The 26,474-nt window shown below is 45.9% G+C and overlaps 2 protein-coding genes across 11 annotated transcripts in view; one reads left to right on the forward strand and one right to left on the reverse strand.

The window, feature by feature from the left end:
- The window catches only part of ZNF776 (zinc finger protein 776), an 81,766-nt gene that overhangs the window by 6,257 nt on the left and 49,035 nt on the right, over positions 1-26,474 (reverse strand). For 4 of the 6 annotated variants that reach the window (XR_004031893.1, XR_004031892.1, XM_030819491.1 and 1 more), the window contains exons 1-2: positions 4,785-5,080; positions 907-1,033 (exon numbers count right to left, since the gene is read on the reverse strand). Coding sequence is in view for 2 of the 6 variants with exons in the window: in XM_030819491.1 (XP_030675351.1) it covers positions 907-1,033; positions 4,785-4,817 (160 nt within the window). In the remaining 4 variants the exon portion in view is untranslated. Of the gene's footprint in view, positions 1-906; positions 1,034-2,514; positions 2,587-4,784; positions 5,081-26,474 lie in introns of those variants that run through there. The other 2 variants (XR_004031894.1, XR_004031895.1) reach the window with 2 other exon arrangements.
- Positions 16,889-25,840, forward strand: ZNF671 (zinc finger protein 671). Of its 5 annotated transcripts, none has more exons than XM_003277231.4 (4): positions 16,889-17,295; positions 22,234-22,360; positions 23,153-23,275; positions 23,894-25,836. In XM_003277231.4, exons 1-4 carry the CDS (start codon positions 17,158-17,160, stop codon positions 25,105-25,107), a joined length of 1,602 nt encoding a protein of 533 aa, XP_003277279.1. In that variant the 5' UTR covers positions 16,889-17,157; the 3' UTR covers positions 25,108-25,836. The 5 variants fall into 5 exon arrangements, with proteins under 5 accessions (XP_003277279.1, XP_012355557.1, XP_030675349.1 ...); XM_030819489.1 differs by lacking the exon at positions 16,889-17,295 and adding an exon at positions 17,308-17,778 and having other exon boundaries at positions 23,894-25,840; XM_030819490.1 differs by lacking the exon at positions 16,889-17,295 and adding an exon at positions 20,424-20,443 and having other exon boundaries at positions 23,894-25,840.

Genomic DNA, 26,474 nt, shown 5'->3' on the forward strand with positions numbered 1-26,474 from the left:
TGGCATGCTCCTGTAGTCCCAGCTACTTAGGAGTCAGGTGGGAGGATTACTTGAGCCCAGAAGGTTGAGAATGAAGTGAACCATGATTGCATCAGTAGACTGCAGCCTAGATGACAGTGAAACCCTGTCTGAAAAAAAAAAAAAAAAAAAGGTCAGGGCATACTGGCTCATGCTTGTAATCCCAGCACTTTGGGAGGACGAGGTGGGAGGATCACATGATGTCCGGAGTCAGAGACCAGCCTGGGCAATATAGCCAGACCTCATCTCTATTAAAAATAAAAATAAAAATTAGTGGGATGTGGTGGCAGAAGCCTCTAGTCCAAGTTACTCCAGAGGCTGAGGAAGGAGGATTGCTTGAGCCTGGGAGATTGAGGCTACAGTGAGGTATGATTGCATCACTGCACTCCAGCCTGGGTGGCAGAGTAAGACTTTGTCTCTGAAAACAAAACAGAACAAAACAAAACAAACAAGATAATTTATAAGGAGGGTCTTGCAAAGACAGCCTATGGTGCATGTAAGTATTGAGAACATCAGTGATGGGAGGAATGCCTAGCACAGGCAGTCATGAATAAATGTCATCTAGAGCAAGGAAGCAGAACCTGTGCATACCAGTCTCGGATCCGGAAAAATTACTCAACAGCCAGAGGGCAAGCAAGGTGGGGTGCATTATGGTGCCTGCAAAGCTCCTTCTCTGGGAGCTTGCAGAAAAGCAGGTGTTGGGGCTGCTCAAGGAGAAGAGAGGGCAGTGCACACACCTAGTTCTACCTACCACAGAACCTACCTAGGCAACTAACAGAGGAACCTGTGCCCAGGTTCCTGAAGTGAGGAAAACAGTCTTGCCATCGGGAAAAAGATGGGGAGGACAGACACTAGCTGAGGTCACAGAGAAGAGTGTGAGTGCCTTACCTAGAGAAGATATAAGTGTCAGGTTTTCCAGCATCACGTCATGATAAAGGCATCTCTGAGCCTCACTAAGGAGACTCCATTCCTCCTGGGAAAAGTTCACAGCCACATCTTCAAAGGTCACAGTGCCCTGCCATGATGATGACGACAGATGAAACCACAAACACTCCATATGCTCATCCACTTATCCACCCTTGCCCTTCCTCCTCCCAAGGTCCTAAACTACAAGAAGAAACTAGGCCCACTGGTGTCACTATCTTCTCACCACTGGTGTCACTATCTTCTCATGGGCTCACTGGCCATGGTGTACAGCCATCAGCAACAGGAAGTGGGTGAACCAATAGGTTTCTATGTTTTGGTGCTGATATAAAGCGGTCCATACCTCCTGATAGCCAATGCCCCTGGTAGAGATGAAGTCATGTAAATCCCAATGCAGCATCCTCAGTCTATCAGACATACTCCTTCTCTAAATACCCATCATTCCTTTTTCTTTTCTTTTTTTTTTTTTGAGACAGGGTTTCACTCCTGTTGCCCAGGCTGGAGTGCAATGACGTAATCTCAGCTCACTGCAACCTCTGTCTACTGGGCTCGAGTAATTCTTTGGCCTTAGCCTCCCGAGTAGATGGGACTACAGGTGCATGCCACCGTGCTGGCTAATTTTTTTTTTTTTTTGCATTTTTGGTAGAGAGAAGGTTTCACTATGTTGCCCAGGTTGGTCTCGAAATCCTGAGCTCAAGTGATTCACCCACCTCAGCCTCCCAATGTACTGGGATTATAGGCATGAGCCACTGTGCTAGGCCAAAATACACATCATTCTTTAGACTGCACAGACACATGCCCATGGCCACCCCCACCAAACTGCCTCCCACATTGGCCTCTGCCTCCCCATAAGTTAAAGTATGTTTATACCCTCTTCTTCCTTCTACCAGTAAGGGTGGGATTTTCACCTTACAGTTATATTAATGACCAAACACATGACATCAAACACTAAACAGGTGCTATAAATATGTTTAAAAATCAAATACACTCGAAGTCTGGAAGAGGACATCCCTCATCATGAAGGACCACATAGGGGTTGCACTATGGATAAGAGTGCACAACCAGAAACTATGATATGCAAGCTTTTAAAATGAAGAGCATGTGATGACCCCCGAATCCCTTAGGAGGATGCAACTGGCTCGTTTGAATAACACTGTGGGTAAGGATACAATTGAAACTCACTACAAAGTATAATAACCAGGAATTCTGCCTGGTCTCTCTAATAAAAGGATTATTAGGCCATGCTGATTATTATCTGAAAGAGCCTAGTGGGAAGGGAATTGATTCTCAGGTCATTTGAGGTCATACCAATATCACTAGATGTCAAGGTGACACATCATATTGGGCCTCCATTTTTGGCTTTATGCCACAATATGGCTGACAGCATCCAGTATGCTTCACATATTCAAACAGGATCCAATAATAACACAAAATGACCATGGTTCCCATTAGCAGTGGAAGTCCCTAATACATTCTATGAATGCCTCCTTGCATTACTCCACAGCCACGCAAAACCACATGTAACTTCAGATATCCATGGTCTTATTCCACTTCTGTGCTGCACTGGCTTACCCTTCAGCAACACGGACCAACTTCCATTCACCTAATACCATTGCCATTTAAAGACCAGTCCTGGACGGGCACGGTGGCTCACACCTGTAATCTTAGCACTTTGGGAGGCTGAGGCGGGTGGATCATGAGGTCAGGAGTTCGAGACCAGCCTGGCTGATATGGTGAAATCGCATCTCTACTAAAAACACAAAAAAAAATTAGTGGGGCATGGTGGCACGCACCTGTATTCTCAGCTACCGGGAGGCTGAGGCAGGAGAATCACTTGAACCTGGGAGGTGGAGGTTGTAGTGAGCCGAGATTGCACCACTATATACCAATACACCAGCCTGGGTGACAGAGCGAGACTCACTCTCAAAAAAAAAAAAAAAAAAAAAAAAAAAAAAAAAAAAAAAAAAAAAAAAAAAAAAAGTCCTGTTTTTAATCCATTTAAGGCCCAAGACCTACTGTCACAGATGACCATATTTCTCCCTGAGCATATTCAGCACGCATAATGAAACCCCCGACACACTACCAAAGTCATCTCAAATCTTGATTGCACAGAGTGGTGAATAAGCACCACTCTGGCCTAAGTGTCATCTTCCCTCAATTTGACTATACTTCTGCATATATCTATTTCATGTCTATTCTCTCCTTGAAAATCTATGTCCCCTGTCAAATTATGCTGACAGGTATACCCTACCATCATGGTCACTTACCTACCTCTCCAGTGTTCAGGAAGCCCAATAACATTACCCAGGGACCCAAGCAACAGATGCAGTCCTCATCATTCAACAACTGCTTTCTAGTCCCCTAAAAGATTTACCACCAGAATCTGAAGTGTGCTCTCCTTAATGTGACCCATGGCTCACCCACCATAGCATACACATTAGCTACCATATATTAGATGTCTCCAGTGTCAATCCCTTTCCAGATACCCCAACCTGCATGTCCATACCTATTTGATGCCTACACTTATTCGTCTCTGACTCTTCATATGGCCAAAACAGTCATCTTGATATCTGCATAATATTCTAATTATGTTTACTACCAACATGCTCATCTCAGCTGATGCAGCTTCCATAGCTACAGCTGCTAAGACCAAAAACCTCGGGCTCCTGATTGCTCTCTTCATGCCCTTACTTTGCATATTAGGAAACCTAGATGCTTGTTACAAAATATCAACTTTGAATCCAGCCACATCTCCTTAGCCATGAATCTTAGTCTGTTAACCCTCACTTGGATTATGGCAAAAGCCTCAACTCTCATCTTATTTCCTCCTCTCTCAACCCCACAGTCTGTTCTCCACTATAGAGCCAGAGGAGACTACAGCCAGATGAAACTGTGGCAACATCACCTCTTCCCTCTGGTCAGTTTCACCTCTAAGCATTTCACATCCTGGTACTAACTCCTGCGTTAATCTTCCAAGTACGTTTATATTGGTTGATAGAAATGGTAATACCTCCATATATCCTGTGTCACAGACTTAGGATCCTGGGTTTAAGCTTCCTCCACGGTTCCCAGATCAAAAAACTTAAAAAAAAAAAAAAAGGTACCTAAGAGTCCCAGGACATCCCAATCTAAAGAGCATGTGGGGCCAGTGAGGAAGTAACACCCTCCGCTTCCCTGCGGAGGTTCTGCAAGTGCTTCTGCAGCCAGCAGTTCCTGAGAAGAGAGGCACAAGCTACAAGAATGTGTCCCTGATGAGATTTGATAAGCTCAGGCCTCCCTGAACTCTTTCTTGGCCCTGTAACCAGGTAAACGCGGGTTTGGTGTCTGAACTGAGCGCCTCAGTACAAAATGTCATCTCTTAGCACCTACGTGATCTGTAGAGGTTGAACAAGAATTCAACCTCCCAGGGCCCGAAAGTCATCCCCTGGGTTCTTTTTTGACTGGACTTTGGGAAACCTTTAAAACCTGGACATTGATCTTGTCCTTCCTTTGTTGGAAGCTGTCCATGGCTTCTAGCGTTCTCAGGGTGAATACACAGTCCTCAGCCTGCTCTTCCAGGAGGAGCTCTGCCTCACACTTTGCTCCCGACAGGTGCCTGTGGACCCTAGGTTACGATCCTCTCGGCTCAGTTCATCTCCACGCCTTTGCCTGCACCGGTCCCTGTGCCTGTAGCTCTCCTGAGCGCATCCCGCGGGTGTCAAAAACGGGGGCCCATAGCGAGCGCCTCAGTGTCCCGACGCCGGGTTCAGGCTGTAGAGCCTTGAGCAGGCGCCGCTTCCTCTCTGCTTTTGGACTTAGGTAAAGATGAGGTGACCTGAGGGCACGGAAAACGCCACAATTACCTGAGCCGGGGGCCTCAACGCGGCCGCAGCCATCCGACTGGGTGGGGAAAGCGGGGTCGAAAGGAGGGGGCGAGCAGGGCAGGTACCCGGGCACGGTGGTCCCGATCCCGGCCTTGGCGCGGGTCACGCCTAGCGCCTTTAAGGAACTGCAGAGCAGCCTCTGTGCAGTCGGGACAACGTCTCGTCTCCACCTTCTGGGTTCAGTCACTTCTACACGACCCAGCACTCCGCGGTTTCTCACTGGAAAATACACCCAACCCCAATCAAAATGGCCACTAGTAGAGGACGCCGGAAGTCCCACCTTTATACTGTTTCCGCGGAAACGCCTTTATTTTGAGCCTTCATTGGCTCTGACGCGCTGTCATCCGATGCAGAGATTTCTGGGTTATGTAGTTTCCTCAGGTTCCAAGACGGTTCCAAGGCGGTAAAGAAGGCGCTTCTCAGAGGCGCTTGATTGCCCAGAGTGGTGAATAAACAACCACTCTGGCCTGAGTGTCATCTTCCCTCAATTTGACTATACTTCTGCATGTATCTATTTCATGTCTATTCTCTCCTTGAAAGTCTATGTCCCCTGTCAAACTATGCTGTCAGGTATACCCTACCATCATGCTCACTTACTTGCAAGAAAGGCCCAGCTCCATCTCAGCGGTCTGTCCTTAATGTGCGCGTCCTTCTAGGGTAGAGCATAGTCTCACCTAGCCTTAGAACCCGTATTAAGAGTTTTGGAGATTAGTGTCTGTAACTGATCACTCAAGTATTTGAAAAAATATTATTTTAGATTTTGGGGAATTCGAACTCTCCGATGCTTAACTTATTATTTAGGATGCCCCCAAAGACTAAAAATCCAAATTATCATAACGTTTTGAACAGTCTTTCAGTCGCAAAATCACAGTACTGGGAGCAGAGGCTGATAAATATTATTGTGTTATAAATTCACACTTTGGGAGGCTGAGGTGGGTGGATCACGAGGTCAGGGGATCGAGACCACGGTGAAACCCTGTCTCTACCAAAAATACAAACAAAATTAGCTGGGCGCAGTGGCGGGCGCCTGTAGTCCCAGCTACTCGGGAGGCTGAGGTAGGAGAATGGCGAGAACCCGGGAGGTGGAGCTTGCAGTGAGCCGAGATTGCGCCACTGCACTCCAGCCTGGGCGACAGAGCGAGACTCCGTCTCAAAAAAAATAAATAAATAAATAAAATAATAAATAAATAAATAAATAAATTCACATGAATGCACTCTGAGGTATTAGAGTCGGTTTCTCAGTCTGTCAGGGACAGGAGAGAACTAATCCAGATAGGACAAGACAAGGAAGATAAAGGAGAAATGTTGTGTTCCCTAAAGCAAGAATACCTGCTGCATCTCCGTGATTCCCACAGAAAACAACTCCCTGCCTGTAAAATCAATCATAGTGTCCTGTACATTGAGCAACACTTTTATCCACTTAGTATCCCTCACTTGAGATTCTAACTTATATTCAATTAATTCTGGATTAATTTATCTAAGATTTATCAATCTTACAAGAAGACCAATGAAAGAAATGCTATTTTGGTAGTGATAAATGGCTGCAGTTTTCAAAGGTGGAGCACGTATGCAGAAGATGCTCTCCACCTGTTGATATTGGTTGTGTCTTAAATCCAGGAGTTCATGTTATTGCTGGGAAGTGGCTATTCTTTATTTCTGTCTCCATGGCAAGGAGTGTTTTGCATAATAAATTAATGTTATGTTAGGAATACAGTTGTAAAATGTAAATTCCAAAACCCTCTTAAGAATCATTATGTTGGCCAGGTGCTGTGGCTCAGGCCTGTAATCCTAGCACTTTGGGAGGCTGAGGTGGGAGGATCGCTTGAGGTCAGGGGTTTGAGACCAGCCTGGCTAACATGGTGAAACCCCATCTCTACTAAAAATCCAAAAATTAGCCGGGCGAGGTAGCAGGTGCCTGTAATCCCAGCTGAGACAGGAGAATCACTTGAACCTGGGAGGTGAAGGTTGCAATGAGCCGAGATACTGACACTGTATTCCAGCCTGGAAGACAGAGACAGACTCTTGTCTCAAAAAAAAAAAAATTATGTAAATATAATAATTTTTAAAAATGGCCAGGTGCAGTGGCTCACACCTGTAATCCCAGCACTTAGGGAGGCCAAGGTGAGTGGATCACCTGAGGTCAGGAGTTCGAGATCAGCCTGACCAACATGGAGAAACCCCATCTCGATTAAAATACAAAATTAGCTGGGTATGGTGGTGCATGCCTGTAATCCCAGCTACTCAGGAGGCTGAGGCAGGAGAATCACTTGAACCAGGGAGGCAGAGGTTGTGGTGAGCCGAGATCGTGCCATAGAACTCCAGCCTGGGCAACAAGAGCAAAACTCCATCTCAAAAAAAAAAGAAAAAGACCCGGCATGGTGGCTCACATCTATAATCCCAGCACTTTGAGAGGCTGAGGTGGGTGGATCATTTGAGGTCAAGAGTTTGAGACCAGTCTGGCCAACATGGTGAAACTCTGTCTCTACTAAAAATACAAAAATTAGCCAGGCATGGTGGCGCATGCCTGTAGTCCCAGCTACTCAGGAGGCTGAGGTAGGAGAATTGCTTGAATCCAGGAGGCGGAGGTTGCAGTGAGCCAAGATCGCGTCATTGCACTCCAGCCTGGGCAGCAAGAGAAAAACTCTGTCTCAAAAAAAAAAAAAAAAAAGAAAAGAAAAAGAAAAAAAAGAAAGAAAAAAGAAATAGAGCTGTTGCAACATTAGTGGATGGTAAAAATAAATAAATAAATAACATTTAAAAAATTAAAGCTTCATAGAAGTTTTAGTAGTGATATCTAAGGAGAGATGGAATTAAGATCAGTACATGATTAGGATGATCACTCTGATAGTTTTGTCTCTAAAATGAGATTCGTCTTCATTCTTGAGAGTATTGAGCAATACCAGTATGGATGGAAACAATAAAGCAGATATTCAAGGTAGGCAGAAATGTAAACATAAACAGAGAAGCTAAAGTTTGCACTATAATACTCGTGTCTGCACATGTTTGTTATTCTGTGTTGTGTGTTCCACTATAGTCCTATACAAGTTGTTCATCTTAGTGAAAATGATAGCAGCAGGAGGTAGACAAATTCTAGGCAGACAGGGGTGGGTTCCCAGTGAAACCAGACCTTCAAGCCAAAGACAGTTTAAAGCCTAGCTACAATCCACGATAAATCCACGGACCAGATTGAGAATCTTTCTTCCTGTCTGGCACACGTTCCCCTGTTCCCCACCCTTCACCTATTTTACATATACCTACCCTTCCCTAATTGGTTATTTACACTGTTGTGCCCACCTTTGAGTGGTGCCTTTGTTTTAACCTTTTTTGCATATTCACAAACCAATCAGCACACACTCCCCCATTCTGAACCCATACAAGCCCAGGACTCTGCCACGCTGGGGAACTGCCTGCCTTCGAGTGGGGAGGTCTGCTTCAGGTAGGGGCCACCCACTTGGGGTTCACTTTCTGCTGAGAGCTGTTTCATCATTCAATAAAAACTCTTCTCCACCCTTCTCACCCTTCAGTTGTCCAGGTAACCTCATTCTTCTTGGACATGGGACAAGAAGGTGGGACCTGCCAAACAGTGGGTGCAAAAGAAGCTGTAATGCTGCAGCCCCCCTGTCCTCTGCTGGTGCCAGGCGACCACCCCATGCAACAGGAAGTGGCAGCAGGGCCAGACCAGCCCAGTAGCCATGGATCAAAGTGAGGCAACAGGAACAAATGAGCAGAGGCCCCTCTCAGCCACAGAAGTTTCTGGCTGGCAAAGAGGCACTGAAAAAAACCCTGCATCAAAAATAAAGTTAAACTAGGCTGGGCGCAGTGGCTCATGCCTATAATCCCAGCACTTTGGGAGGCCAGGGCAGGTGGATTACTTGAGGTCAGGAGTTCGAGACCAGCCTAGCCAACATGGTGCAACCCCATCTCTACTAAAAATACAAAAATTAGCCAGGTGTGGTGGCAGGTGTCTATAATCCCAGCTACTCAGGAGGCTGAGGTAGGAGAATTGCTTGAATACAGGAGGTGGAGGTTGCAGTGAGCCGAGATTGTGCCACTGCACTCCAGCCTGGACGACAGAGCAAGACGTCATCTCAAAAAAAAAAAAAAAATAATAATAATAATAATAATAATAATAATAATAATAGCCGGGTGTGGAGGCTCACGCCTGTAATCCCAGCCCAATGTTTTTGGGAGCCCGAGGTGGGCAGATCATGAGGTCAGGAGATGGAGACATCCTGGCTAACATGGTGAAACCCCATCTCTGCTAAAAATACAAAAAATTTGCCAGGCATGGTGGCATGCGCCTGTAGTCCCAGCTACTCGGGAGGCAGAGACAAGAGAATTGATTAAACTCAGGAGGCAGAGGTTGCAGTGAGCTGAGATTGCACCACTGCACTCCAGCCTGTGTGACAGAGTGAAACTCCAACTCAAAAAAATACAATACAGTACAATACAATACAATAAAGTTAGACTTTGCCTACAGATATGCAGTTTTGTTTTCTCAGTTAACTATTTCTCAGACATGCTGGGCATGGTGGCATGTGCCTGTCATAACAGCTGCTCGGAAGACTGAGGTATGGGGATCACTTGAGCCTAAGGGTTCAAGTGTGGCCTGGGTAACATAACAAGACTCAATCTTTCTAAAGAAAAAGAAAATACCTCCCACCCCACACATAAAGTTGGTAGGCATGATGGCTCACACGTGTAATCCCAAAACATTGGGAGGCCAAGAGATCGAGACTGCCCTGGTCACGACATCGAGACCCTGTCTTTTCCAAAAAAATAAAAATAAAAATGAATTATAGGCTGTAGTGGTGACATGTGTAGTCCCAGCTACACGGGAGGCTGAGGCAGGAGGATGGCTTGATCCCATAAGGTCAAGATTACAGCGAGTTATGATCATGTCACTCCATTTTCGCCTGTGAGACAGTGAGACTTTGTCTCTAAAACAAACAAACCAAAAAACCCATCATCCCAGACAATCTAATATCTCCTTATGTCCACATGTAGTAGAACTAAACATGCCTGTTAGACTGCTTTGCATTTTATTTTATTCAAGCTCCATGGCTGGCTAGCTGATGTGGGTATCTGGCCAGCCTACTGTTCTGTTGGTCCCTGCAAGTTTTCACCTCCAGAGTCACGGAAAACTTCTTGGAGGCACCTGTGGATGTGTCTTGTCCACCTGCCTTCTCTCAGGTGTCCCATGGATTGAAAACCAGGACCAGGTAGTGCCAGCATAATGTTTTGAGGCTGCTGATGCCACCCCAGTCCAGGAAACACAGAATCACCTTTTTTTGTGGTTTGGAGTGGGTTAGGCTTCAGTGTCTGGTGTCGAGTTGACAAGGGAGCAGTGAGGATTCTTCACTGTGGCTGTCTTCTATTCTGTGGTTAGGACAGAGATTGTTCTGACTGGTTCCAGAAAAAAATAAGACTCACAAACTGGTGCAACTGGAATAGATGACCCCTAGTTGCCTTTAGGTCATTAACATATCATTACAACACTAAAATTTCCTACCCCCAAATATAATCACTGCCATTTTGCATGCATTGGTTTTATGAAGATGCATGTTTATGAACAGAGCTTGTGCATCTGGAGTCCCACTTTGTACATGCTAACAGTCCTCTCACACCCTTGCTCAGTTCTTTTTTTTTGAGACAGAGTTTCACTCTTGTTGTCCAGGCTGGAGTGCCATGGCATGATCTCGGCTCACCGCAACCCCCACCTCCCAGGTTCAAGCAATTCTCCTGCTTCAGCCTCCTAAGTAGCTGGGATTACAGGCATGTGCCACCACGCCCGGCTAATTTTGTATTTTTAGTAGAGACGGGGTTTCACCATGTTGGTCAGGCTGGTCTCGAACTCTCAACCTCAGGTGATCCACCCGTCTCGGCCTCCCAAAGTGCTGGGATTAAAGGCATGAGCCACCGTGCCCGGCCGCTCAGTTCTTAAAAACTCCATGCCTTCTATGTTCAGGGAGAAGAGGCATTTAGAGCAAGAGCTTACTCATTCTCCATTTCTGGTCAGAAATAAAACCTGCTTGCCTTTTTTTTTTTTTCCAAATTGGGTGTTCTTTTTTTTTGTGACTAATACAAAGTAGAGAAAGAACTCAGTTTATTGGTAGTATAACTTAAAAAAAAAAAAAAAAAAAAAGCATGTTTAACATTCCAACTTTCATAGTCCCATCAATTTTACTTTATGTTCTAGTCCCAGGACTCTTCTCTCCAGACCATTTTACCCTTTCTTGTGCAAATGTCTTCAGGTTTCCACCCAGGGTTCAGGCCAGGAGACTTTGGCTTTTTTTCCAAGCGCTACCTTGATTAACGTGTCTAACCATCACTCTAGGCATTCCAGGTGGGGTTTCTCATAGTATCTTTACCTTCTGGCTTTTAAAATTTATCCAAACTTCAGAAACTACAGCAACTTAGCTTAAGGCCCTTTAATGTTGGGGGATCAACAGGAACTTCCTTTGGTCCACCCAACCTTCAATAGTGTTATATTCAGACCTTCGTTTTAATCCCATCAGTTTTTATTTTATTCATCTAATTTCCATCTAATAGCCATCTAAAGATTTCCACCATGCTGGGATGAGTATCATGATTTCCCCCTTTTCTTTTTCCTCTTAGTTTCATTCCTATCCATGTTTTCTTGATTTGTCTTATTTCTTTATAACCATTTAAAAATTTCTACCTTCCTGGAAGGAGCTATTTGACTCTCCCCTGTACCTTTCATCATTATCTTATTAATTAACCTAATGGTTTTATTAGCATCTGAAAGGCCCATAATAGGAAGCAAATATGGTAAGACTAACTATAGCTCAATTTTGCAGCAGTAAGTTTACATAAGGTGCCCAAGAAAATGGGGTTCCCCAAACCAAGACATTTACCATGACCTGGGTAATAAACATATTCAGTAGGTAAATATTCCTATCATCATAATGCCAGTTCCACATGGCTTGCATGGGAAGCATATTAAGCTGTTTATCTGGGGAGCCCCACTTGGCATTTATAAGGGGAGTCAGGCAGTCCCTCTGCTAAGTAGACAGACTTTAGAGTAGCTTTTATCCACCCTCCCAGGCTGGCTGTTCCTTCAGGAATAAACTCTTGTGTGTGTGGATGATACATACCTATCTGCAATTGTTCAAGAGTGAGCTGTAGGTCCTACATCAACCCAAACATGTTCTTCCACTCTGCATTATTTAAAACCAAAGATATTTCCCCTAAATTAGTTACTCTCACTATCCATGTTAGTAAAGTTTCCTCAGGAAGCTGACAATACTGCTATAAAATGAAACAATTCCTTCACACTATTGATATAGAACCAGGCCTGTTCTGTCCATCTCACCGTATGCCAATCACTGAGATGATGAGTCTTGCAGCAGAGAAGGCATGTATTTACAAGGCTGCCAAGTGCAGAGGTGGGAGAACAGTTCTCAAATCTGCTTCCTTGATGATGGGATTTAGAGATATTTATGGGATAAAGAAGCCTGTCGGCTGGGCACGGTGGCTCAAGCCTGTAATCCCAGCACTTTGGGAGGCCAAGCCAGGCAGATCACAAGGTCAGGAGTTTGAGACTAGCCTGGCCAACATGGTGAAACCCCGTCTGTACTAAAAATACAAAAATTACCCGGGCATGGTGGGGGGGCACCTGTAATACTAAATAATTTTTATTTTAGTATGCTTCTAATTTTTGTACATTGATTTTGTATCCTGAGACTTTGCTGAAGTTGCTTATCAGCTTAAGGAGATTTTGGGCTGAGACGATGGGGTTTTCTAGATATACAATCATGTCATCTGCAAACAGGGACAATTTGACTTCCTCTTTTCCTAATTGAATGCCCTTTATTTCCTTCTCCTGCCCGATTGCCCTGGCCAGAACTTCCAACACTATGTTGAATAGGAGTGGTGAGAGAGGGCATCCCTGTCTTGTGCCAGTTTTCAAAGGGAATGCTTCCAGTTTTTGTCCATTCAGTATGATATTGGCTGTGGGTTTGTCATAGATAGCTCTTATTATTTTGAGATACATCCCAACAGTACCCAATTTATTGAGAATTTTTAGCATGAAGGGTTGTTGAATTTTGTCAAAGGCCTTTTCTGCATCTATTGAGATAATCATGTGGTTTTTGTCTTTGGTTCTGTTTATATGCTGGATTATGTTTATTGATTTTTGAATGTTGAATCAGCCTTGCATCCCAGGGATGAAGCCCACTTGATCAGGGTGGATAAGCTTTTTGATGTGCTGCTGGATTCGGTTTGCCAGTATTTTATTGAGGATTTTTGCATCAATGTTCATCAAGGATATTGGTCTAACATTCTCTTTTTTTGTTGTGTCTCTGCCAGGCTTTGGTATCAGGATGATGCTGGCCTCATAAAATGAGTTAGGGAGGATTCCCTCTTTTTCTATTGATTGGAATAGTTTCAGAAGGAATGGTACCAGCTCCTCCTTGTACCTCTGGTAGAATTCGGCTGTCAATCCATCTGGTCCTGGACTTTTTTTGGTTGGTAAGCTACTAATTATTGCCTCAATTTCAGAGTCTGTTATTGGTCTATTCAGAGATTCAACTTCTTCCTGGTTTAGTCCTGGGAGAGTGTATGTGTCTAGGAATTTATCCATTTCTTCTAGATTTTCTAGTTCATTTGCGTAGAAGTGTTTATAATATTCTCTGATGGTAGTTTGCATTTCTGTGGGATCAGTGGTCATATCACCTTTATCATTTTTTATTGTGTCTATTTGATTCTTCTCTCTTTTCTTCTTTATTAGTCTTGCTAGCAGTCTATCAATTTTGTTGATCTTTTCAAAAAACCAGCTTCTGGATTCATTGATTTTTTGAAGGGTTTTTTGTGTCTCTATTTCCTTCAGTTCTGCTCTGATCTTAGTTATTTCTTGCCTTCTGCTAGCTTTTGAATGTGTTTGCTCTTGCTTCTCTAGTTCTTTCAACTGTGACGTTAGTGTGTCAATTTTAGATCTTTCCTGCTTTCTCTTGTGGGCATTTAGTGCTATAAATTTCCCTCTACACACTGCTTTGAATGTGTCCCAGAGATTCTGGTATGTTGTGTCTTTGTTCTTGTTGGTTTCAAAGAACATCTTTATTTCTGCCTTCATTTTGTTATGTACCCAGTAGTCATTCAGGAGCAGGTTGTTCAGTTTCCATGTAGTTGAGCGGTTTTGAGTGAGTTTCTTAATCCTGAGTTCTAGTTTGATTGCACTGTGGTCTGAGAGACAGTTTGTTATAATTTCTGTTCTTTTACATTTGCTGAGGCGTGCTTTACTTCCAACTATGTGGTCAATTTTGGAATAGGTGTGGTGTGGTGCTGAAAAGAATGTATATTCTGTTGATATGGGGTGGAGAGTTCTGTAGATGTCTATTAGGTCCGCTTGGTGCAGAGCTGAGTTCAATTCCTGGATATCCTTGTTAACTTTCTGTCCCGTTGATCTGTCTAATGTGGACAGTGGGGTGTTAAATTCTCCCATTATTACTGTGTGGGAGTCTAAGTCTTTTTGTAGGTCACTAAGGACTTGCTTTACGAATCTGGGTGCTCCTGTATTGGGTGCATATATATTTAGGATAGTTAGTTCTTCTTGTTGAATTGATCCCTTTACCATTATGTAATGGCCTTCTTTGTCTCTTTTGATCTTTGTTGGTTTAAAGTCTGTTTTATCTGAGACTAGGATTGCAACCCTGCCTTTTTTTGCTTTCCATTTGCTTGGTAGATCTTCCTCCATCCCTTTATTTTGAGCCTATGTGTGTCTCTGCAAGTGAGATGGGTTTCCTGAATACAGCACACTGATGGGTCTTGACTCTTTATCCAATTTGCCAGTCTGTGCCTTTTAATTGGAGCATTTAGCCCATTTACATTTAAGGTTAGTGTTGTTATGTGTGAATTTGATCCTGTCATTATGATGTTAGCTGGTTATTTTGCTCGTTAGTTGATGCAGTTTCTTCCTAGCCTTGATGGTCTTTACAGTTTGGCATGTTTTTGCAGTGGCTGGTACCAGTTGTTCCTTTCCATGTTTAGTGCTTCCTTCAGGAGCTCTTTTAGGGCAGGCCTGGTGGGGACAAAATCTCTCAGCATTTGCTTGTCTGTAAAGTATTTTATTTCTCCTTCACTTATGAAGCCTAATTTGGCTGGATATGAAATTCTGGGTTGAAAATTCTTTTCTTTAAGAATGTTGCAGGCCGGGCCTGGTGGCTCACGCTTGTAATCCCAGCACTTTGGGAGGCCGAGGCGGGCGGATCACGAGGTCAGGAGATCGAGACCATGGTGAAACCCCGTCTCTACTAAAAATACAAAAAAATTAGCCGGGCGTGGTGGCAGGCGCCTGTAGTCCCAGCTACTCGGAGAGGCTGAGGCAGGAGAATGGCGTGAACCTGGGAGGCGGAGCTTGCAGTGAGCCGAGATCGCGCCACTGCACTCCAGCCTGGGCGACAGAGTGAGACTCTGTCTCAAAGGAAAAAAAAAAAAAAAAGAATGTTGCCTTCTTTAGAAGATTTACTTAAGGTATTGTGACAAAGTCAAAAGGTGATTCAGGACAAAAATCATTACATGCAGAACATGTCCTGTATGTATACAAATCTTGGACATTTTTTTTTTTTTTTTTTGAGACGGAGTCTCACTCTATCGCCCAGGCTGGAGTGCAGTGGCGCAATCTCGGCTCACTGCAAGCTCCGCCTCCCGGGTTCACGCCATTCTCCTGCCTCAGCCTCTCCGAGTAGCTGGGACTACAGATGCCCGCCACCACGCCCGGCTAATTTTTTGTATTTTTTTTAGTAGAGACAGGGTTTCACTGTGGTCTCGATCTCCTGACCTCGTGATCCGCCCGCCTCGGCCTCCCAAAGTGCTGGGATTACAAGCGTGAGCCACCGCGCCCGGCCAAATCTTGGAAATTTTATTAGTGATGTCTCTTACACTACTAACACATTTGAAAAGCACCTACTGAGAGCTCGTATGTGTTCCTTGGATGTATATTTTACCAGTGAATTATCAAGACAGCACAACTTCACTGTTGATTTTTACCATTCTGATATCTTCTTTACAATTGCTCAGCATTTTCAGGAAAAAAGAGTCACATTTTGCTGACAAAGTGTGTTCAAGATCACAACACAACCACATGCTTAACTTCATTCTTTCACTTCTCATACTTTAGTATTCAGGCTCGAACTTTACTGAGATCTTAACTTTGTAAATCTATCACAGATATTTCCTCAGAGCAATTTCTTTCATTATCTTCAAATAACCACAGAATCATTATTAATAGCTTTCAGGATTTTTCCCCCAGGGATAATCTCACCTCCTAATACAGACACTGTACTTACAATGACAATGATAGGTTAAATGGTAATTGCACTGTGTTTTGCTGTGGTGGAGACATCACTGATTACCCAGGCAGGAAGAGTTTTCTGAAGAAATCTGTCCACTGGTTTCAGGGAGACTCCACATCATCCCTCTTCCTTCTTCCACTCCAAGGCCTTGTTTGGAATATTTTCTCTTCTATCTCTGACCAAACTGAAGCTCACAAAAGTTACTGTAAAGCTTGAGTGCACACATATTTAAAAAGCAACAAGGTAATAGTTATTAGCTCCTAGCTATGAGTGTAGGCAAAGAGACATTGTGGTGTGGTGTGTCTAGTTTTGCAGCTTTGGGGAACATCTGAAATGTCTCAACATTTCTGCGATCGGTGCAGACTACACTCCGGGGAATCTAGGTCCAGGCCTTTTAAGAGGACAGAAGTCGGTCGGGCACCATGGCTCACTCCTGTAATCCCAGCACTTTGGGAGGCCGAAGCAGGCATATCACAAAGTCAGGAGTTCGAGACCAGCCTGACCAATATGGTGAAATCCCATACTCTGCTAAAAGTACTAAAATTAGCCAGGCGTGGTGGCGGGCCCCTGTAGTCCCAACTACTCGGGAGGCTGAGGCAGGAGAATCGCTTGAACCCGGGAGGCGGAGGTTGTAGTGAGCCGAGATCGCGCCACTGCACTGCAGCCTGGGAGACAGAGCGAGGCTCCGTCTCGAAAAAAAAAAAAAAGAGAAGGGAAGTCCTGTCAGCGCTTTGAAACTCGGGTTACTTTTCCCAAACAACTTGGCCCTCCTACTTCGAGTTTTCCCAAGAGCCCAGGCCGAGAATCCCCCGCCTTGAAGGATGGCTCAGTGGGAACCGCACTACCCACAAACCTATACATTGCATATCCAATGAGGGCCCAGGAGAGGGGTGTTTCAGTGCCTGCGAGGGGCGCGTGGGCGGGACTTCCGGCTCCTCCTGTAGCGGACATTTTGCTTGTTTCTATCAGGCTGCACCCGGCTGGGGCTCTGTAACGCTTGGGTGGGCCGCAGGTGGAGGTGTCGGGAAAGCGCGGAGGAGATGTTGTCCCCAGTGTCCCGAGAGGCGTCCGAAGCTCTGCGGGGACGGAAGTGCCTGCGTCCCCGATCGAGACGCCTGCCGCTCCCGGCAGCTGTCCGCACCCACGGTCCTATGGCGGAGCTAACGGACTCCGCGCGGGTGGGTGCTGCGTCCTCCGGGCCCTGAGTCACCCTTTCTCCGACTCCGAATCGTAAAGTTCCTGCAGCCCCTGTGTCCCAGGACAGCGACGCACTCTTGGGGCGGGGTCTTATCTCGGTGTGGGTGGGTGTGGGAGAGTTACGGGCGGAGGGGACGGCGCAGGTAAAGGCTCGGGGGTGCTGCTGACCCCCAAGCATTTGAGAGACAGGGTTCTCATCAACACGGAGCAGAGTCTGAGGAACTGTGACTGGAATGGCAGGCTGAGAAGTTGTCCCTTCATTCTGAGGGTGTTGAGATTACCTGGGAGTTTTGAATAGAAGGACGTGATCTTAGCTGGGATTTTAAGTGTCTCGAAATTTGCTCAGGGGAGAACATTAGTTTCGGGTGGGGACTGTGAGGATGGATACGAGGAGACCGGTAAGGAGGCTGCTGCAGTGGATTCCAGGAATGCTTTGGTGGTGGAGGTACCAAGAGTAATGGCAGGTGAGTAGGTAGAAGTGATCATATTCTGGGTAGGTTTTAAATTTGAAACCAACAGGATTTTCTGCTCCATCATATGCAGCTATGATTGAAAGTAAGGCATGAAAGAGCAAGGTGTTTTGTTTTTCCATGAACGTTTGGATTTTGGAATGGTGACTCTGAGATGTCTCAGAGTGGAGGCTTCCTCACTTAGGCAACTAGAGAGGAAGGTCTGAAGTTGTGGGGAAGGGGCTGGGCTTAAAATGTCTTTGGGGTGAAGGGAGTGGTCTGGAGTAGGTCAAGGCCAGGAGGTCAGATTTAAGTGGGGCAGTCTTAAGTATGTTATTTCATATCTCTGGGGTAAGAGATGAGAAGGCCGGGACTGGAGGGCAGGGAAGAGGGAGTGGGCATTCTTGAGACTCCTCCCAGAAGAGAAGGGTCCTGGCATTTGAAAGGGTTCTTTTCAGTGTTTGCAGGAGGAGAGAGCTGTAGGGTATGAGGAATTTGGCCTGGGATGGCAACGATGGGTGGTGTGCTATAAATTTGCTACTATCTGATTATCTCACCCTCATTTTGTGTGTTTTCTTTTAGTTTTAGTTTATTTATTATTTTTATTATTTTTGAGACGAAGTCTCACTCTGTCGCCCAGGGTGGGATGCAGTGGCTTATTGCAACCTCTACCTCCCAGGTTCAAGAGATTCTCCCGCCTCAGCCTCCCGAGTAGCTGAGATTACAGGTGCCCGCAACCACCCCGGCTAATTTTAGTATTTATAGTAGAGACGGGGTTGGGGAGTTGGGAGGGATGGGGTGGCAGTGGGGGAGTCGGGGGGGACGTTCACCGTGTTGGCCCAGGTGGTCTTGAACTCCTGACCTCAACTGATCCCCGGCCCCAGCCTTCCAAAGTGTTTGGATTACAGGTGTGAGCCACTGCACTTGGCTTTAGTTTTATTTTATTTTATTTTATTTATTTATTTATTTTTTTGAGACGAGTCTCGCTGTGTCACCCAGGCTGAAGTGCAGTGGTGCGATCTCGGCTCACTGCAGGTTCTGCCTCCCAGATTCAAGTGATTCTCCTGCCTCAGTTTTCCCAGTAGGTGGGATTACAGGCATGCACCACCATGCCCAGCTAATTTTTTGTATTTTTAGTAGAGATGGGGTTTCACCATGTTAACCAGGATGGTCTTGATCTCCCAAACTCAGGTGATCTGCTTGCCTTGGCCTCCCAAAGTGCTGGGATTACACCTGGCCTTCCAAAGTGCGTGAGCCACCACGCCTGGCAAACTGCCAAACTTTTTTCTGTGATCTAGAAAGACATATATTCCAGTCTCCTCTGTTCACAGAGCCAGGAGGTTTAGAGTGCAGTTCTTTGGAGAGAAGAATTACAAGTTGGGACTCTTGTGTGGACTGTGGTCTGTAGAGACCATAGGAAAAAAGCAGTAGTTTGATATGGGCACATTAGCACTTCCAGGGTCTTTATCCCCTGTGAGTAGTACAGAGGGGTTGATGTCTCATCCCCTTAGCTCTCTAGAGTTGGTAAATTAAGAGCCAAATCATGGCTAACCTTAGAGTTAGGGGCTATATGTGAGGTCTAAACCATCCTCTTCACAGGGAGAAGGTGTGTGTTGAGGATTCCTTTCTCCACTGTATAATACAGTGCCCACAGTGGGGTTCATGCTTGAGTGTGCCTCAGCTTTTCCTACCTGTTCAAGATAGAGGTTTTCTCAGTTGCCTGGTGATCAGGAGTCTCTCAGCTGGTTTCTCACTTTCAGAGGGAATGGTCTGTAAATAGGCATGTATTTCATGTGTCTGTGGGTGGAAAGAGTCAGGAGCTTCGCATTCCACTGTGTTGCTGACATCACCTCTCTTACCCTCACTTTCGAACCACCTGAACTAAGAGAAACACACACTGAAAAGTTCCTTCAGTGCGGGGAATGAGCCTGCTTCACTCAGTGTTGCCAAAGCCACAAAATACCTTAAATGCCATGCAATAGATTGTCTCAGCCTCCTTTAGTACCTTTTTTTTTTGTTTTTCAGGCAGAGTCTCATTCTGTCACCCAGGCTGAAGTGTAGTGGTGTGATTTCAGCTTACTGCAACCTCTGCCTCCTGGGTTCAAGCTATTCTCATGCCTCAGCTTCCAGAGTAGCTGGAATTACAGGTGCGTGCCACCATGCCCTGCTAATTTTTGTATTTTTAGTAGAGACGAGGTTTCACCATATTGGCCAGGTTGGTCTCAAACTCCTGACCTCAAGTGATCCGCCCGCCTCGGCCTCCCGAAGTGCTGGGATTACTGGTGTGACCCACCGCGCCCGGCCTTCCATGAGCTCTTTTGACTAAATACATTTCCCAAGAAAGACAGGCTCATTGGGGGCAGCTGCCTCACAGCAAGTTCTGTTTTTTTTTTTGAGATGGAGTTTTGCTCTTCTTGCCCAGGCTGGAGTGCAATGGCGCGATCTCAGCTCACTCCAACCTTCGCCTCCTGGGTTCAAGCGATTTTCCTACCTCAGCCTCCCGAGTAGCTGGCATTACAGGCACCTGCTACCACGCCCTGGCGAGTGTACAGTAATTTTTGTATTTTTAGTAGAGACAGGGTTTTGCTATGTTGGCCAGGCTGGTCTCCCAGAGTGCTGGGATTGCAGGTGTTAGCCACCATGCCCTGCCAGCAATTTCTTACCAAAGGTTTACTCTAAGGTAGGTTGTTCTAACACAGGAAATGTTTCTACTCACATTCCCTATACTGGTGTACCTTATCTTATTGTGTTTCACTCTATCACACTTTGCAGATACTGTGTTTTTTACAAATTGAAGGTTTGTGGCATCCCTGAAGTCATACATTGGCAATTCTTGTAATATTTCAAACGTTTTCATCCTTATTATACCTGTTATGGTGATCTGTGATCAGTGATCTTTGGTGTTATTATTGTAATTGTTTTGGGCCATCATGTGGCACCACAAGCCACACTTACATGAGATAGGCAGGCTTAATTATTAAATGTGGCCGGGCGCGGTGGCTCATGCCTATAATCCCAGCACTTTGGGAGGCTGAGGCGGGCGGATCACGAGGTCAGGAGATCGAGACCATCCTGGCTAACACGGTGAAACCGTGTCTCTACTAAAAGTACAAAAAATTAGCCGGTGTGGTGGTGGGCACCTGTAGTCCCAGCTACTCGGGAGGCTGAGGCAGGAGAATGGCATCAACCCAGGAGGCGGAGCTTGCAGTGAGCCAAGATCGCGCCACTGCACTCCAGCCTGGGCAACAGTGCAAGAATCCATCTCAAAAAAAAAATTGTTAAATGTTATGTGTCTTCTGACTGCCTCACTGACCAGCTGATCCCCATCCTTCTTCCTCTGTTCAAGTGTTCCTATTCCCTGATGCACAGCAATATTGAAATCAGGTCAGTTAATAACCCTACAGTGGCCTCTAAGAGTTCAAGTTAAAGGAGTAGTTAGACATCTCTCACTTTAAATCAGGGATGTCCAGTCTTTTGGCTTCCCTGGGCCTCCAGCACTAGGGGTTGCATTTCAACATGAGATTTGCAGGGGATACACATCCAATCCATATCAAACAGTGGTACAATGTGCAACAAAGAAATGGAAGAGGGTTGAGGATACCTGAGATCTGCATGTGGTTTGAGGTGTCTGTGATTGAAAAAAGGAACAGGGCCAGATTGGGAGGCTTTCAGAGCAACAATAGGGCTTTCCTTGGCAATGGGGCTGTTGATGTTTTGGAGCAAGATGGGATACTGATTGTTGGCAAGCACTTTTTTTTTTTTTTTTGAGATAGAGTCTCGCTCTGTTGCCAGACTGGAGTGTAGTAGCACAATCTCGGCTCACTGCAACCTCTGCCTCCCAGGTTCAAGCAGTTCTTCTGCCTCAGCCTCCCAAGTAGCTGGGACTACAGGCACACACCACCATGCCCAGCTAATTTTTGTATTTTTTTTTTTTTTTTTTTTTTTTTTTAGTAGAGATGGGGTTTCACCATGGTGGCCAGGATAGTCTCGCTCTCTTGACCTCGTGATCTGCCCTCGGCAAGCACTCTTAATGCATGTGTAGAGTGACATCTGGGGAGTCCAGGGAGATGGGGTGGGCCAGTAGTGTTGGGGGGAAGCTGGAGATGTGAGGGAGACGTAGTCCAGAGAGTGATGTGTATGAGAGGAGGGAGTGTGAGCTGATGGTCCTGTGATTTGGGGCTTAACTGAGAAAAATGAGCCTAGGTTCATACCTGGGATTTCTGATCTTGGGTACCCCAAGTTGGCTGGCTCAGAGTGTAAATGGCATTTATCTGTCAGCCTGTCTTGTTGTGGTGGGCTGACACAGTGATTGCTGGGGTGATCAGGAGAGAGTGAGCACCAGTGGTACTAGTGCCTGGTATCTCTGACTTGGGAACCTGGGAGGTTAGTTAGCAGGATGTTGTGGGTAGGTAGACTGGGGATCATTGGTCAAGAGACTTTTTATGGTGCTTCCTGTCCCTTTTGTTGCAGGGCTGTGTGGTCTTTGAGGATGTGTTTGTATACTTCTCTTGGGAAGAATGGGAGCTTCTTGATGATGCTCAGAGACTTTTGTACCATGATGTGATGCTGGAGAACTTTGCACTTTTAGCTTCACTGGGTAAGGTCCTCATGCTTTTCTCCTGTTACCACTCTGTTCTTCCTATGGTCGGATCATGAGCACCGCTTCCTTCACCAGTTTCCTGGAGTAGGTGCTCAGGGTGCCAGGGCTAAGCTGTATGGAGTGTCCTCCCTACTTGCTAAGTAGTCCTGAAGCCGTGCAGCCAAGGGTTTGGGGTCATGAGACTTGTGGTTTGCCCAGTGGATCTCACTAGGTCTGTTCACTTTCTGTACTGGTGACTCTGTCCAAAATTATGATGCCTCTGTGCCCAAGGTTCTGCCCCTTTCTCCAGGTGACATTTTCTTTTCTTTTTCTTTTTTTTTTTTTTTTTTTTTTGAGTCAGGGTCTGGCTCTGTTGCCCAAGCTGGAGTGCAGTGGCACGATCTCAGCTCATTGCAACCTCTACCTCCCGGGCTCAAGCCATCTTCTCACCTCAGCCTCCTGAATAGTTGGGACTACAGGCACACACCACCACGCTCAGCTAATTTTTTTGTAGAGAGGAGGTTTAGCCATGTTGCCCAGGCTGGTCTTGAACTCCTGAGCTCAAGTAATACCCTGACTTGACTTCTGAAAGTGTTGGATTACAGGTGTGAGCCACTGCGCCCAGCTCAGGTGACATTTTCTAGGGCCTGACCTTGTCAGGAATTACAGGCACTTACATAGTCACTTATAGGGACCTTTGGGTTATTCCTGCACAACTCCTCCCAGGTTATTTTTCCTACCTGAAGTCCATCATAGGGTGGTTTGCCATGAGCCAGTGCTGGCTGCTCACCTGTTCTGACTTTCCCTTAGGAATTGCATTTTCCAGATCACGTGCAGTCATGAAACTAGAGCAAGGAGAAGAGCCCTGGGTGTATGACCAGGTGGATATGACTTCAGCCACAGAAAGAGAGGCCCAGAGGGGACTTAGACCTGGTGAGTGGACATCGGGGAAGGGCATGATGTCAAAGCTGGGTTCAAAACTGGCAACGTTAACTGTTCACATCAGTGTTTGTTTCCAGGGCCAGTGGCCACACAGCATTTCTATCTGTCCTTCCCTGTTCTTGACACGAAGATATATCATTTCTAGTTTGTTAGCCCCTTGGCATCCTCACCTCTGGCCTTCACCTTACACCCATGTTTTCCCACTACTCTGTCTGCATTGTTTTGGCAATATTGACCTGCAATTAATGTTCACAAGATGTGCATATATTCTTAAATAGTCTTTGAACACCAGCTGCTCACTTGTAGTTAGATTTTCCTGGGACTGGATACATTTTTCATAGCACTCACGAGTCACTAACAGTCAAGACCCTACTGGAAGCCATTTGTTTGGTTCCATTCTTATATCCTTGCCCTTCATTGGCCCTCCCGCATGGTACGACCTCCAGAGGCTCACTACCTCAAAGCCGTTCCTTCCTCACTCTGACCATGCCTCTCATCCTGAAAACAGTTCTATGAACTTATTCCTGCGTGTGTCAAATGCACATATACGATGGGGTTGCCCCTTCCCACCTGTAAACATGCATTTAATCAGCATTTCTGTGTCTTCAGGTTGTTGGCATGGAGTGGAGGATGAGGAGGTATCTTCTGAGCAGAGCATTTTTGTAGGAGTGTCACAGGTCAGGACTCTCGTGGCAGAGCTGCAGACTCACCCATGTGACATACGTGGCCCAATATTGAAAGATACCTTACATCTGCCTAAATACCGTGGGGGAAAAGCCAGGCAGAAACCATACTTGTGCAGGGCGTGTGGAAAGCAATTCTGGTTCAGTACAGACTTTGACCAGCACCAGAACCAGCCCAATGGAGGGAAACTGTTCCCAAGGAAGGAGGGTAGAGACTCTGTGAAAAGCTGCAGAGTCCATGTGCCAGAGAAGACTCTCACATGTGGGAAAGGTGGGAGAGACTTTTCAGCCACATCTGGCCTTCTTCAGCATCAGGCCTCTCACAGCAGGATGAAGCCCCACAAGAGCACTAAGCCTGTGAGTGGCTTTCTCATGGGACAGAAGTATCACAAGTGTGGTGAGTGTGGGAAAGCCTTCACCCGCAAAGACACACTTGCTCGGCATCAGAGAATCCACACTGGAGAAAGGCCTTATGAATGTAACGAATGTGGGAAATTCTTCAGCCAAAGCTATGACCTCTTTAAACACCAGACAGTTCACACTGGAGAAAGGCCATATGAGTGCAGCGAATGTGGGAAATTCTTTAGACAAATCTCCGGCCTGATTGAGCACAGGCGAGTTCACACAGGTGAAAGACTCTATCAGTGTGGCGAATGTGGGAAATTCTTTAGCAGTAAGTCTAATCTCATTCGACACCAGGAAGTTCACACAGGAGCCAGGCCTTATGTATGCAGCGAATGTGGGAAAGAGTTCAGTCGGAAACACACACTTGTTCTGCACCAACGAACTCACACTGGAGAAAGGCCTTATGAGTGCAGTGAATGTGGGAAGGCCTTTAGCCAAAGCTCCCACCTTAATGTACACTGGAGAATTCACAGCAGTGATTATGAGTGCAGCAGATGTGGTAAAGCTTTCAGCTGCATCTCCAAACTCATTCAGCACCAGAAAGTTCACTCTGGAGAGAAGCCTTATGAGTGCAGCAAGTGCGGGAAAGCCTTCACTCAAAGACCCAACCTCATCAGGCACTGGAAAGTCCACACTGGGGAAAGACCTTATGTGTGTAGTGAGTGTGGGAGAGAGTTCATCCGGAAACAGACACTTGTTCTGCACCAGAGGGTTCATGCTGGAGAAAAGCTTTAAGAGTGTAGCAAATGTGGGGAAAGTCCTAGGCCAGTGCCCCTGACTTACTGTATGGTGGGGAACTAGCAGTAGTTAATGAGTGCAGCAGATGCAGGAAAGCCTTCCCCTGGAGGCTGAACCTTACCAGCCATTGGGAATTTCATACCAGACACAGGCCTTAGCAGTCCAAGCAATGTGCTGTCTCTGTTCAACCTAACAGCTCACCCTAGAGTGGAACTCTGGGAGCAGCCATTGGGAGGGAACCATCAGTCAGAAGTGAAACTTCATAGATATGGACATTCCCACTGGGGAGGTTCCCTGTGAGCGCCAAGTATGTGAGATGCTTTCAACAGCTGTGTTGCACTTTTTAAATGGCTATTGGCCTTTGCTGGGGCAGGAGCCATCTGCTCCTACCATCTGGCAGAATCATACTGCGTTTACCATTTACCCCAGCATGCTTGTGACGGGCAGACCTCTCTTCTCTCCCCAGTCCCTGAAAGAAGTTGTGAGTGGTCTCACAGCCCACTAGTGGTCTTAATTTCCTCTCTTTTGATGTAAATGGCATGGAAATAATCAGCTTTGTTCAAGAGGACACAGAAGGATTCTGCAAATAGCCTGCAGAGACCTACCTGCATTGATTGGTTTCATATGATGTTCATTATGGATACATCCAATATCCAAGTCACGCAGCTCTGGAACTGCCTGCTTCACATTGCTCATGATAATAAAGGCCTGTTCTTTAAGCCACCATTAATGTTTTGGGTTCTGTTTATTGTTTGGAGTTTATTGAGGAAACAGTTGTGTTCTCAGCATGAACAAGTTAACAGCTTTGGTGGGAGTCCTTATTTTCTGTCCCTTAGAGCGTATGGCAGAGAACAGCTCTGATTACAGCTTTGACCTAATTTGCATTGCTGTTCAAGGCCTTCTAAGACAGACTGCAGGGCTTTGTGAGACAAATCATGTGACCTGGATGCCAGTTTTACTGTAGGTTTGGAGGTAACCATGAAGAGAGATCAGTTGTAACAACTTTTGGAGCACCTGGGAGCATGAGTTTGGTCACTGGTTCCCATCCAGTGTTGCATATTTCCAAGCACTTAGTGGGAAGCTGGCCCCTGCTTCTTGTCAAGGAGTCTGTGTTCAGAATTTAATAGGCAGGTGTCCTTGTCTGGAGGACCTCTAGGAGCCAGGTGGTAATTATAATTGGTATAGAAACACTGGGTGTGACTAATAGGGAGTTGAAGAGATTGCAGCACACTACAAGGGATGTGCCACTTCTTTTCTTTGAGACAGAGTTTTGCTCTTGTTGCCTAGGCTGGAGCGCAATGGCGCGATCTTGGCTCACTGCAACCTCCACCTCCTGGGTTCAAGTGACTGTCCTGCCTCAGCCT

Source organism: Nomascus leucogenys, chromosome 10, assembly GCF_006542625.1.
Source record: "Nomascus leucogenys isolate Asia chromosome 10, Asia_NLE_v1, whole genome shotgun sequence".
Lineage (NCBI taxonomy): Eukaryota > Metazoa > Chordata > Mammalia > Primates > Hylobatidae > Nomascus > Nomascus leucogenys.

Coding starts and splice junctions, on each gene's coding strand:
- ZNF671 (XM_003277231.4), top strand. CDS start 17,158: ATGTTGTCCCCAGTGTCCCGAGAGGCGTCCGAAGCTCTGCGGGGACGG. Junction 17,296..22,233: donor AGCTAACGGACTCCGCGCGG/GTGGGTGCTGCG, acceptor CTTTTGTTGCAG/GGCTGTGTGGTCTTTGAGGA. Junction 23,276..23,893: donor CCAGAGGGGACTTAGACCTG/GTGAGTGGACAT, acceptor CTGTGTCTTCAG/GTTGTTGGCATGGAGTGGAG.